At 40.6% G+C, this 14,256-nt stretch overlaps 1 protein-coding gene across 1 annotated transcript; it reads right to left on the reverse strand.

Annotated features, from left to right (window-relative positions):
• Positions 1-1,722: 1,722 nt before the first annotated feature.
• Positions 1,723-5,125, reverse strand: SCGB3A2 (secretoglobin family 3A member 2; the record flags this gene model as incomplete). The annotated part of the gene is made up of 3 exons (XM_080804490.1): positions 1,723-1,746; positions 2,132-2,334; positions 5,071-5,125. 3 exons carry the CDS (start codon positions 5,123-5,125, stop codon positions 1,723-1,725), a joined length of 282 nt encoding a protein of 93 aa, XP_080660616.1.
• Positions 5,126-14,256: the final 9,131 nt, after the last annotated feature.

Consider the following 14,256-nt stretch of genomic DNA (forward strand, 5'->3'; position numbering starts at 1 on the left):
GTGCCCTAGAATAAAGGATCACTGTATTTCTGCTACTGGGTTCTCAACAGCTGCCCAGCATCTAGCCTTTCCTAAGCACTCTGAAAGCAACAGCAGTGTTTCAACAAATCTTTTTTTTTGTATTGCTTCCTATTTTAACAGCCAGAATATGTCTACATGCAACACAAAGAACCTTTAATAATACAAATAACTTTAATAGTGAACACTTACAAAATACTAAAAATACATCTTACTCCCTACAATGTATCTGGACAAACCACCTTTTGTATTTTCCAGAGATTGTTCCAATTTCTTCTTTTTTTTTACTGAGATAAAACTGACATATAATGTAAGTAGGTTTAAGGTACAAACGTGATCATTCGATATACACGTATAGTACAAAATGATTATAAGAATTAGGTTAGTTAACACATCTATCACTCACATATTTACTATTTATTTAGAGTAAAAATTTATAAGATATACTCTCTTAGCAACTTACAAGCCCATGATAGAGTATTGTTAACTATAGTCACCATACTGTTCCTTATCATCCCCAGAAAGTATTGCTCTAATTACTACAAATTTGTATCCTTTGACAACCTTCACCTATTCCCCCCACCACCTTCTGCCCGTGGCAACCATCAAACTACTCTGTTTCTCTGAGTTCCATTTTTTTTGGATTCCACATGTAAATGAGACAAATACTTTCTCTGCCTGACTTATCTCACTTAGCATAATGCTCTCAAGATTCATCCATATGGTTGTAAATGGCAGGATTTTCTCCTTTTAGGCTGAATAATATTCCACTGTGTGTGTGTGTTATATTTCTCTATCCATTAATTCATGAATAGACACTTAAATTGTTTCCATGTCCAGCCTTTTACAATGTTGCAGTGAACATGGGGGTATACATATCTTTTCAAGATAGTGATTTCATTTCCTTGGGATATATACCCCAAAGTGAGATTGCTAGATCATATGGTATTTCTATTTTTCATTTTTTGAGGAATCTGCATGCTGTTTTCCAGAGTGGTTGCACCAGTTTCCATCCCACCAACAGGGCACAAGTGTTACCTTTTCTCCATGTTCTTGTCAGCACTTATTTTTTCTTATTTTTTGATAATAGCCTTTCTAACATGTGTGAGGTGATATTGTGATTTTGATTTACATTTCTTTGATGAATAGTGATGCTGTGTACTTTTCCACATACCTGTTTGACATCTGTGTATTTGCTTTGGAAAAGTATCTACTCAGGTTCTTTTGCCCATTTTTTAATTGGATTACTTGTTTCACCTTGTTTTGGTTTTTACTATTGAGCTATATGAGTTCCTTATACATTTTGGATATTAACCCCTTATTGGATACAGGATTTACAAATATTTTCATTTTTATATTTAAAAAATTCTTTAGAAGTGAGGGACTAGGAGCTTGAGAGGCACAGAAATACCGTCAAAGAGCAGTTGAAGAAAATGATGATGTTTAACTTAGAATCAAGCAGAGAGGGAGGAAAATGTGTGTTCTCTTGATAACAAGAGGCTCTCTGGAGTTTATGACCCAAGGAAAAAATTATCTTCTGGGCCCTTCTGAACAGAACATCCAGAAATAAACACAGGACAAACAAAATCTATTCATTGCTTTATTCATTCTTTTCAGGGGTCACTACATCTTAGGATGGAAGGAATTCTAGCCCTGGAGGAGAACACCATTCCCCTTCCCCTCTGCGGCTGTTTTGTGCTGACATCACACCAAATGCGACAGCGCCTCCTGAAAGGCAGAAGGATAAGAATAAAAATAATGTGGCTTACATGTGCTTAGCATGTTTCCAAAAACAGTCACCAACCTATTTAGCCACCATTTTACTGCTATGGAAATGAAGGACCAGAGTGGTTAAGTCCCAACTAGAATCACCAAGCTGAGAAATGCAAAGTGACAATCAGAACATAGGTCTCTTTCATTAAAAAATGCCTTCTAGAAGTGTAGATGTTGCACCTTCCTTGAGATTCCTGGACATGCAAACTTTGTACGAGTACATCCAGGGAAATACATGTCCACAAATGAGAACAGGGTGAGGGGGAAAGCGGGGGGGAGGGCAGATGTTTAGGTGGCTAAGCTCTGCCCATTGACAAATAAGCCCACAACCTATAGTTACCAGCAGTTTCTTCACTGCCTCAGAGGCCTCTGGTCCCAGCTCATTCACACACTTTCTTAGCCCTTCCACAAGGTGCTCAACAGAAATGCCCAGAGTTTTCAGAAGAAGCTTTAATGGATCCATAAAAGGGAGAATGTTGTCCACAGGTAAAGGTAAGACTTTGTTGACAGCATCTGGCAAACTGTTGACGAGGAAGGCAGTAGCTGCAGAGCAAAAGGGAAACTGAGTCATAAGCACATCTGACTCCTGTCTATGACTGTCCTACTTTCCACTGTATCCATAAACAGCTCTGTTTCAGTCTCACTTGATTTGATGAAATGTCACTTGATTCGATGAAATGTCACTTGATTGATGAGAACTTCTGCCTCAGGGCCTTTGCATCTGCTGTTCTGTCTCCTTAGGACTTTCTTTCTCCAGTTAGCTACATGTCTCTCCTCAAATGTTACCTCCTCAGAAAGGTATCTAAAGTAGCATCATCCATTATCCTTTAACTTCCTTTATTTTTTCTTACCATTACTTAAAACAGTAAATCTCACTTATTTATTTCTTGCCTTCAACCTCTCACTAGTATGCAGGCTCCATGAGAACAAGAAGTTTATGTTTTATTCACTCCTGCACCTCATGCCTAGAATAGACCCTGGCATGTAGGAAGCACTCAGTAGATATTGGTGGTTCACTGAACAGGAATATACTTTGCATGTGGCTATCTCCACAGTCCGTGGCTTTGAGGCCAAAGAGTAGATTCCATAAAGAATCTTCACTTGGGGACATGCATGATCCCAACCAAATGCAGCCCAGGAAACTGCTCCCAACCAATTCAACTGACTGCTAGAAACATAACTGAATACCAGCTCTGTAGTGGCTAGTACAGATACATAGATGAATAAGACAAAGATATTCCATTCAGAGAACTTACACAGTCTAGTAGACAAAAAAGATCTGTATATGCCACAATGTGACATGTGCTATGCTCATATCATGGATAAAGCTCTATGGAAACCTAAGAGAAGAGATGGCCAGTTCTAATGTGGTAGAGTGTTGGAGCAATCTTCACAGAAAGATGTTGCTGGAGCCGTGTCTTGAAGCAGAATCAAGGGTCACAAGGTAAAGGGGAGGGGAGGTGCACTGTAAAAAGGAACAAAATTAACAAGGGCACTGAAATGTGAGGATGAAAGTATGCACACTGCCTGGAGAGCCTTCCAGAGCAGATGGAATGCAGAACTGCAGTGAGGTATGCTGAGGTGGGGAAAGGAGATAAGGCAGCAAAACCCAGGTGAGGTCAGATTTTCAGAGCTTGGAATGCTATATTAATGCATTTGAGACTTTTTTCCCTGTGGGCAATGGGGAGGAATCAAGGCTCTTCTACGGAACAACTGAATTTTGTATCTTTGGCTTTAGAAAGATAATTTTCACACAGAAGATGAATAGGAGGCAGAGTGTAGAGAATGAGAAAAATACATACAGTATACATTTTTACAAAACACATGTGCAGATATGTAAACACACACATTCATAAGCACACACGTAAGAACACACATCTTCCAGGATGCCTGGGTGGCTCAGTGCGTAAAGTGTCTGCCTTCTGCCATTATCCCGGAGTCATTATCCTGGAGTCTGGGGATCAAGCTCCATGTCAGTCTCCCTGCTCAGCCAGGAGTCTGCTTCTCCCTCTTCCCCTCTCTCTCCTCTCTCTCCCACTCTCTCTGTTCCTCTCTCAAATAAATAAATAAAATCTTTAAGGAAAAAAAAAAAAGAACACACATCTTCCTAGTAAGACCCTTCCATAGTTCATTTTCTTTTGGAATCCTTTCCATTTCCCCATTCAAATCGTACAAGTGAAGCCTGTGCACCTATCTTCTCTTTCTCTTCTACCACCTATTGTCCTTCCAAAATTCTCTCCCATAAGAGGGATATTTATTTCCTTCCACCCAGCTTTCTGTTTCTACCCCCATATGTAGATATTTGATGCTAGTTACTAAATACAACAAAATAGCCCAAACCAGTGAAGTTACAAATTGGTCCAAAATTTCAGTAAAAAGCATAAACTAAAGTTGCCAGAGTGGGTGTGAGCAGCACCAATTTTCTCATGATTAATCTCCCTACTTATTTTAAAGGCTTTGGTGACTGTCTTCTCTGTATAGACTTATATTCTGCCAGGGGAAGACCTTCAAGGCTTTCTGTTCTTTGAATGTATAGTGGCTATCACAGTGCATTTTGCAGATGCATCCAAATGTATTTTCCTGAGGTTAAAATGACTCCCTTCAAAAATAACAGAGCAGTTCCCATTCTCCTCCAAGAATCCAACTTCTATGCCTCACCTAGAAATTGAACTGTAGGCCCCCCAGTTCTCCCACAGAGCGCTGGCTGTATACATTTCCGTGCATTATTCTCTCATTGTAGTGCCTTCTGTGTGAACAAGTCTTATCTCCCCTGTCAGACTACATGCCCCTTGTAAACCATCTCTGTGTCTGATTCATATCTAAATCTTCCACTACTTACCCAAGTGCCCAACAGGTGTAGTTATTGAGCAACTATCCATTGACTATGTGAATGATAAATGTAGCTATGTCTCAGGAGAAACAACCTGGCAACTGATTACAGAGGATAGGAAGAATGATTCCACATAGTTTCAAAAGAAAGAAGTTACAAAGTGAGATTCTGACTCAAGATTAAGAAAAAAAAGAAAAACGTTTGAGAATGTTGACAATTAGTGTGAGTTGGCTAACTTCTTAGGTAGGATTCACTAAGGATAGAGCTTCTATGGGGTTAGAGATTTGTAGGCTGGGTTGGGGGTGGGGGATTGCTGCACATGAAATCCCTTCTGACCTTTCCATTCTTTGATTCTAAAATTCCCTCCACCATACTCCCCTGGGAGCCAAGGCTTAACTGATTACATTCGTATTAATAGAAAACTAGAGACGTGTGTTCAGGCCACTTACCAGAGTAACTGCAAATGCTGATGGTCACCAGCAGAAACACAGTTACCAGCTTCATGACAGGGTTTCTGTGAGATATGCCTGGAGTTTAAAATTGAATTGCAAAATGCACTGAATCCACTGAGCTAGGGGCTCCAGTTACTAAACGAGGTGTGACGACTGATTTCTGCACAGACACATATTTATAGCCCAGTCATAACCTAATTTCAGTCACTACCACTTGACTCACCCTAGAGAAGAGCATGAAGATCATGTTTCCTCACTAAACAAATTGGAGGTTTTTCCACTTTCCCTCATATTCCCACAAGAACAAAGCCCTAACTTGAAGCATTCTCAAGGACCTCTCACAAAAGCCCTTCCTTGTACAGAGATGCCAGTGGGAACAGAGAGCTCTAAGAGTCCTTGTCTTGAAAGAACCTTGAAAGGAAGGGGAAGTTTTATATTAGGATTAAAAGGAGCAAATGTTGTTTTCCTCCAGCTTTCTATTCAAAGTTTGCAGAATCATATTACTGATAAGCGACCTAGTCATGGATGGAATCAGTAGGTCCCATCAGCTGCAGACTCAGCCTCATTGCATTTAAGGCCATATTTCTCTAGAATTTACCTCTGCCCACCCCATCCCCATTCACAGATCTGCCATGGCAAGACCTCTTATTTTTTCTAGCATCTCCCAATTAGTTTGAGAATCCCTACAATGTGCCTTCTCTGTTCTCATATAGAATAATACGTTATAGGAGCTAAAACTCAAAATGCCTTTGTAAAAACCTAGGATTCAATATTTACTCTTGGTGTAAACTTGGATTAAACTTTTTATTTTTATTTTTTTTAAGATTTTATTTATTTATTTAACAGAGAATGAGATCACAAGTAGGCAGAGAGGTAGGCAGAGAGAGAGGGAAGCAGGCTCCCCGCTGAGCAGGGAGCCCGATGTGGGGCTCGATCCCAAGACCCTGAGATCATGACCTGAGCCGAAGGCAGAGGCTTTAACCCACTGAGCTATCCAGGCGCCCTGGATTAAACTTTTTAAATCTATAGTATTGGTTTCCTCACCTAAAATGTGAGTGTGTGATCCTGAGGAAAAAAAATTCTTTTTCAAGAACCTGTCTACATAAATAATTTAGGTCACCAAAACATGCATTTCAGAACCATTCCAGAAACCCAATCCCACACAGTCACACACACAAAAAAACACTGTGCCAGCCATAAGAGCAGTCTTCTTGCAAGGCTGCCTCCCCATCCCGGAGCCAGGACTCAACCATGGAGCTCCAGGACATCCCTACTTAGAAGCATGAGCCCTGGAATTCCTTGAGACTTCTGGTGCCTCCCATGCAAGAAAGAGGGAAAGAAAGAATGCTGAAGGAGAATAATAGGAATCAGGGTCCAGGTAGGTGCCACTTCCAGATCAAACAGCCCTGCTGGCCTCAGCCATCGCCATCATGAAGGAGGGACACAGAAGATGCTGAGAAAGCTATGCCAAGACACAAGCCCCTTATGGTGCACGGCCACAAGTTGGTGCTCTGCTTGTGGGGGTGGTTATGTCAGGAAAACTCAGTAAAATGCTGGAAACAGAGAATGTAACTGTACCAAACCAAGATTAACACTTACCATGTGTCACCTGTTATTTATTCTTGTAAGGTACTGTGTTGTAACTGCTAATCCTTTAATTTTATAAACTGCATGAAGGAGAAGATGAATTACCACCATGCTGATTCTCTCCTTCTGCTTCTACTGGCTGTCTCTGCCAGAGATTGTTTCCATTTCTCCGGGGTATTAAGCACCTAGCGAGGCATACTGATCTGCCAAAACGCTCAAAAGGCCAAGGTTGTGTGGGAAAGTGCTGGTGAGTCGATGCCAGCCTTTATTTTTACATTGAGGGGCACCTGCCTGGCTCATTGGGTAAACTATGTGACCCTTGATCTCAGGGTTGTAAGTTGAAGGCCCATGCTAGGCATGGAGCCTACTTAAAACCAAAAACTGAAAAAATAAAATAAAATAAAAAATTTTATGTTGTGATCTCTTTATGGGATACTAACCAACACTGCTCTCATCTGTGCTTGTCATTTCCCAGTTTCCTTTCGGATCCTTTCCCTGCACATCCTCTCCTCTGCTCTGTCCTAGAAGAAGCTGAGTTTTCCAAACTGTGGTTTCCTGGCTTCCTTACCCACTGTGTCTGGTTAGGTTCAGCTGATGGAGGACACTGGTAGAAGATTCAAAGGGAGAGAATGGGAGAAGCCAGGCTATTTCTCCCTTGGTCCACTTTAGAAAATATCTTGACCAGTGACTCATCTTCTCCATGGCTCCAGCTCCTTCCAAAAAGGCCCTGTGTCTGTGTTCCCACCCAAGCCAGGCCAACCCACCATTGTTCCAGCTTCTGCAGCATGGCCCCAGCTCCTGGCTCCAGCTCCTGACTCTCTGACTCCTGGCCAAAGAGCACTAGCACTTTCCAGCATTTTCTAATATTTGGATTGACTCAGCTCCCTGCTTCTTGCTTTAATTGCATTTCTAGCACCTTGTAAATTATCTTCCAAGTTTATTAAATTCTTCCTTTTTGCTTACCTGGAATGGTTTTGATTTTCTGGCCAGAATCTGATTAATAAAGCATTCTAAAGTATTACAGAGTTTTTGTTAAAAACAGATCTTTCAGTTTTTAAGCAGAGGTGTCTCTCTCACAAGTGATAAGTTATACGTCCACAAGGGGGCAGGGCCAAGACTCCTCCAGGAGAAATATAGCATTATATGCACAAAAATGATTCTTCCTTCCAACCTCTGAGGTGTCCTCTGAGGTGTCCTGTACTGTCCTGAGCTTGTCTGCTGGCCTGACCAGCATGAGTTCACTTCTCCAGGAAAACCTGTGTGCTAGATTCTGATAGGCTTATCAAAGAACCTGCCAGACATATAGTGTTGGCTGAAACCTAGCCATAGACACAGCTTAGAATAAAGGCTGGAACCTGCTCTATGAAAAACACACACACACATTCAGCAACACAAATATCCACATTTTTACACATGTATGAACAGTCATATGTGCCTGTGCACACATCCACACACAACCATCAAGTACTACTGTTTTCACTCACTCGTTCAACAAATGTTTATTGGTAATCCTCTGCATGTCAGGAACTAGAACTGGAGCAGTAAACCAGACAAGCAAATTTCTCGCCTTCCTGGATGTGACAGTGTAATGGGATAGACAGAATGAACAGGTGAGCAAAGAAAAGAACAAGCAGTAAGTGATAAGAAGTAAATAGGGTGCTGTGACAGGGGACAAGTGGATTGGGGATACAGTCAGATTTGAAAAGAAACTTGGACTTGGCTACTTCCATGCTTTGTGAGTTCAGAGCCACTGCATTCATCAGGTCTTTTTTTTTCTGTATCTTTGATGCTCTGAGATCTTGGGGCCTTCCTGACCTTGGAGGTACTGCTCTTTCTAGAGCTAGCTAATTCCTAGAGATAGCAAATAATTCACTTAGGAGTGCCCCTTCCATATGCAAACCAACTAACCTAGAGCCCTTATTGTCAACCACCTCCTTTATGGAACTCACACTCGGAGCCACTCTATGCCTACCACAATCATGCAAGGCAGGTACCAGACAACTAAAGACAGCCCCTACATCCCAGAACCAAAAGAAATTATTCAGACAAGGCAATCCTAAACCTGCGAACCCTGTCTCATCCAATCCTTCCAAAAGAAGCAGTAAAGGCTCAGTCCACTTAGGTCACAACACACACACTCCACCCCATCACCCTTCTGACAGATCTCATTCTTCCCTTGTGTCCCTACCCACTGTGATGTGGCCACAGGGATCTGTGAGTATAACAAACTATCTTTTCTTTTTTTTTTTTTTTAAAGATTTTATTTATTTATTTGACAGAGAGAGAGAGATCACAAGTAGGCAGAGAGGCAGGCAGAGAGAGAGAGGGGGAAGCAGGCTCCCCGCTGAGCAGAGAGCCCGATGCGGGGCTCGATCCCAGGACCCTGGGATCATGACCCGAACCGAAGGCAGAGGCTTTAACCCACTGAGCCATCCAGGCGCCCCTAACAAACTATCTTTTCAATGGCAGTCATCTGATCTGTTGGCCGAAATAATAAAACCTGTATTTTAAAACAGGAATCAAATCTTTTCTTGCACCTTTGTGATGCTACTGATACTGTCTTTCTTGCAGTGTAATTATTCAATTAATGTTTTCTTTGCCAGTACTAATTTGTAAACGTCCTAAGGGGGTTTATCTTGTTCACATTTGTACACTAACACAGAGGCTTACACACCTGATAATATTTTTGGTAACCGTTAATCAGTGCCAGGTACTACACTTTGCATATAGTATCTACTTCATCCTCACAAAATCCCTGACCATAAGAGCTTTTATCCCACTTTACAAATGAGAAATCTGAAGCCAGAAGCAATGAATTAATTGCCAAGACTACTTAGATAATAAATAATGCAACCAGAATTTAAGTCCTTCCTCTTCTGATTTGTATTTCTTTACTTTTAAACACTTAATTAATATGCATTTCCAGTAAGCATTGGTAAAATGAATTAATTCATTAAGATAAACAAAATGAAAAGGAAACAAGTACCAATGTTTCCAAGTTAATTTGGGATGTGCTTTTTGAATGAATTCTTTTTGTGAAGACTAAATTTATAATCAGGAATGGAAATTCCATTAGCCATTTAACAATGATTTACTAAGCATATTTCATATTTTTGGCTCTGTGGTAGATGCTAGGAATACAGCAGGAACAAAAACAAGAATGACTCTTGCCTCATTTTAATTCTATGAAAGAAAAGCAGAAAGAAGTCAGTAAGCCTTTTTTCTCTCTGTAAGAGGAATGACAGTTATAATGAAACCAACTGAATATAGATGCAAGACACTGATCAGGAAAAATAAAAGAATCAGCCTGAGATTTCATTTAACACTCCATCTTCTTGCTGCAGAGGAGACTGTCATTGGGAAGTTACACTGGAAGTGTCATACTAGAGCTTATTTTCTCTCTTCTACTTGTGACGATGGGATGGTCAAGTAGCCTAAACTGAAGGCCATATAAGAGGGGGAAATAGTCTTAAAATTTGTCTTTAAAAATACAACCACTTAGGCGCACCTGTGAGGCTCAGTTGGTTAAGCCCCTACCTTTGGTGCAGGTCATGATCTTGGGGTCCTGTGACTGAGCCCAATGCTGGGCTCCTTGCTCCATGGGGCATCTCCTTCTTCTCCCCACCCAACTTGTGCTCTCTCTCTCTCTCTCTCAAATAAGTAAGTAAAGTCTTTAAAAAGAGCACACATACACAAAACATAAAATATAATCAAATGTCACAACCCAGTATGTTAACCTCATAAATATTGGAGAAAAGCAAAAAAAATCTGTTCCTGGCTCCCTTTCATATTGATTGACTCCTAGCCAGTGAAAATCAGTCCCTTGTCATTTGAGGCTTTTAGCCCCTTTCTAGGCACTGCAGGGAACCCCAAATGGAATGTGAGCTCAGGATGATGAAACACAGGAAGTAATAGGCAAACCAAGACCTGCTTGAACCAAAACATGGGGAGCATCAGAAGGGGAGATAAGTGATCGGTCCAGGGGTTGATTTTTCAATAGAGACTTCGTGAATTTAAGTGGTTCTTAAATTCAAAGATATGAATAAACAGAGAAGATAAGAAAACTACAACTTGCAATGTTTTATTTTAGAAAGCAACAAAGATGATTAAGGTGGGCTGAAAAGAATGAAGTGTGGACCATGTCTCTTTTACCTTTTGATGCCTACCACTGTTCATTCACAGTGCCTGACAAAAGCAGATTTCAAACAAAACCTTAATTTGCAGCCAAGCAATGAGTTGTGTCATGAATTCAATGAGAAGGTATGGCTAGAAAAAAGACTAAATGCTGATTGACTGAATCAGACAAGCACTAGATCCAGCAAGACTTTTTTTTCTTTTGAAGTATAATTGACATACAACATATATTAACTTCACATGTACAACATAATGATTCAGTATTTGTATATATTGCAAAATGATTGGCACAAGTATAGTTAACATCTCTCACCATACAGTTATATAATTTTCTTCTTATGATGAAAGCTTGTAAGATTTATACACTTAGCAAATTTAAATATGCAACAGAATATTATTAACCATAGCAGCCATGCTGTACATGACACCTGCATGACTTACTTTATAGCTGGAAGTTTGTACCTTTTGACTCTCTTCACCCATTTTGCCACCCTTACCCCTACCTCTGGCAACCACCAATCTGTCAATCTGTTCTCTGTAACTATGAGCCTGGTTTTGTTTCCTTTTTTAAAAATATTGCACATATACTTGAGATACTACAGAATTTATCTTTCTCTGTCTGGGTTACTTCATTTAGCCTAATGCCCTTGAGGTCTGTCCATGTTGCTGCAATTGGCAGGATTTCCTTCTTTTTATGGTAGAATAATATTCCATTACATATACACACCATATTTTCTCTATCCATTCATCTACTGATGGGCATTTAGGTTGTTTTCAAATTTTGGTTATTGTAAATAATGCCACTACGAACATGGGGGTGTGTCTATCTTTCTGAGTTAGTGTTTTCTTTTTCTTTGGATAAATACCCAGAAGTGGAATTGCTGGATTGTATGGTAGTTCTATTTTCAATGTTTTAAGGAAGCTTCATACTGTTTTACATAGTGGTTGCACCAATTCACATTCCTTCCAACAGTGCCCCAGGGTGCCCTTCTCTCCACATTCTCACCAATACTTGTTATTTCTCATCTTTTTGATAGTAGTCATTCTAACAGGTGTGAGATGGTACGTCTTTGTGGTTTGGATTTGCATTTCTCTGATGATTAATGATGTTGAACACCTTTTCATGTACTTGTTGGCCATCTGTATGTCTTCTTTGGAAAAATGTCTAATCAAATCCTCTGCCCATTTTTTAATTAGATTGTTTGGGGTTTTTTTGGTATTATGTTGAAAGAGTTCTTTATATATGTTTTATATTAACCGTTTATCAGATAAATGATTTGTAAATATCTTCTCCCATTCAGTAGGTTGCCTCTTCTTTTCTTTGTTGGTTTCCTTGGCTGTAGAGAAGCTTTTAATTTGATGCAGTCCCACTTGTTTATTTTTGCTTTTGTTGCTTATCTGGCAAGACTTGATCAATAATGAGAAATATGGATTCTTATACAGAGGGAAATCTGGTCATAAGAGTTCATAAGCAGATTAGTGGAAACGAAAGCATAAAGATCTCTTAGTGACCAGGAGGACTCTGGGCCCACATGACCACATACTGCCAATCTATGGTCCACTCCCCCATTCATAGTTAATGTTGTTGTCTTTTTAGAGGACCAGGAGAGCATTTGCTATGATTTACTTCCAGCAAAAATGTCAAGCCCTCACAGAAGATGGCTCTTCAATGTCTAGCATGCATTCTTTTTTTTTCTTAAAGATTTTATTTATTGATTTGACAGACAGATATCACAAATGGGCAGAGAGGCAGGAAGAGAGAGAGGAAGGGAAGCAGGCTCCCTGCTGAGCAGAGAGCCAGATGTGGGACTCGATCCCAGGAGTCTGGGATCATGATCTGAGCTGAAGGCACAGGCTTTAATCCACTGAGCCACCCAGGCGCCCCTCTAGCATGCATTCTTCACATCATGATCTTGTCCTAAGTCTTACCTTCTAAAAAAAAAAAAAAAGAAAAAAAAGTCTTGCCTTAAAACTTCTCTTTATAGAGAAATGACTTCACCTTGGTATCCTGGCAACCTTGCCGAGATCCACTCAAGCAAAGGGTCAAACCATAGCTTCTATGAGTCTTGAGAACACCTGTGGTTCTCTTGGAACCTGAACCTGAGAGGTGGGGGGCCTGTTGGAGCTACTCTGAGGTCATCTCCCACTCATCTTTCCATCTCCCCTGGAAGGCTGTCTTAAGACATTCCTCATCACCTCCCAGGTTCTATGAGGTCTAAGGCTTCCTGCTCTACCCCTCTCAGAAGAGACCTGCAGAACACAAAACCAAAACCATTTTGCTATATTCTAGAATAGACACTCAGGCAAGAGGATATCCCTCAACTTATGCTATAGTCCTCCAACCTCTTCTTGTCTGGTGTCATCCTTTCTGCTGTATGGGACAAAGAGGACAGGGAGCTGGCACTTTTGGTTTATTCTTCTCTTTGCTGTCTATGTAAGTGGTAAACTGCCTGATCTAAAAGGGGTTCCTGTCTCTTTAACAGCTGAATAAATCAGGCTTAGCCTTGGGGCACCTAGGTGGCTTAGGGGGTTTTAAGTGTCTGACTCTTGATCTCAGTTCAGGTCTTGATCTCAGGCTCATGAGTTCAAGCCCTGCATCTGGCTCTACTTAAAAAACAACAGGCTTAGCCTTGTCTTGTCTTAAATGTGTGTGCTTGACACCCTTCCAGTAAACAGCCAAATAGCATGTACACCATGTGGGTGTGACTTGGAGAGGAAAATGAAAACTTCACAGTACACTGCCAAGTTTAGGTCCTCACTCAGCATCTCAGCTATAAATCATTTTCCCCCTTTCCAAATGTTTACACTGTGACTCTACTGACCAGCAGTACAGTTTGCTGTGGCATTTTTACTAAGGTGTGTGGGCCCCTGGCAAGCCTCATTCAAATGTGCACAATAGATGATATTTTCTCAACAATGTCTCCACCTTCTCCAAATCTTTCCACTGTTGCAACTGCTCTTTTGTTCCTTGAATGCCCTTATTCTTCCTTTAGTGATTAAGTGCACAAGTCCTGGGGCTAGCTGTTTTTGGATTCCTGTCCTAGCTCCTCCACTGAGGAGGTTATGTTACCTTTCTAGGTATCAGTTTTGTCAACTTAGAAAATAAAGCCAACAAAATGAGTTCCCTGTGGGGCTGTTAAAAGGATTAGTAAGTTAATACATGCAAAATGCTTAAAAATTAGTACCTCAGAATGGGTACTCAATATATGTTAGATAGTACTATTAACATCACCATCCCCCTCCTCCTCCTCCTCCTCCTCATCTCTCCATCTCTTTTAGTTTTCCAGCCTCCTAACCATAACCTCAAACACAGCAGGCACCATGACCAATGACTTCATGAGCAGGACTCATGTATTTAATTTTGAGTTATATTTAGGAAGCTCTATAATTTTCTCTTTAAGGAATTCCATATTTCTTAAGCTTGCTACAAAGAATAGGAGAATAGATCTTCACTGTATCCTG

Source organism: Martes martes (assembly GCF_963455335.1).
Source record: "Martes martes genome assembly, chromosome: 5".
Lineage (NCBI taxonomy): Eukaryota > Metazoa > Chordata > Mammalia > Carnivora > Mustelidae > Martes > Martes martes.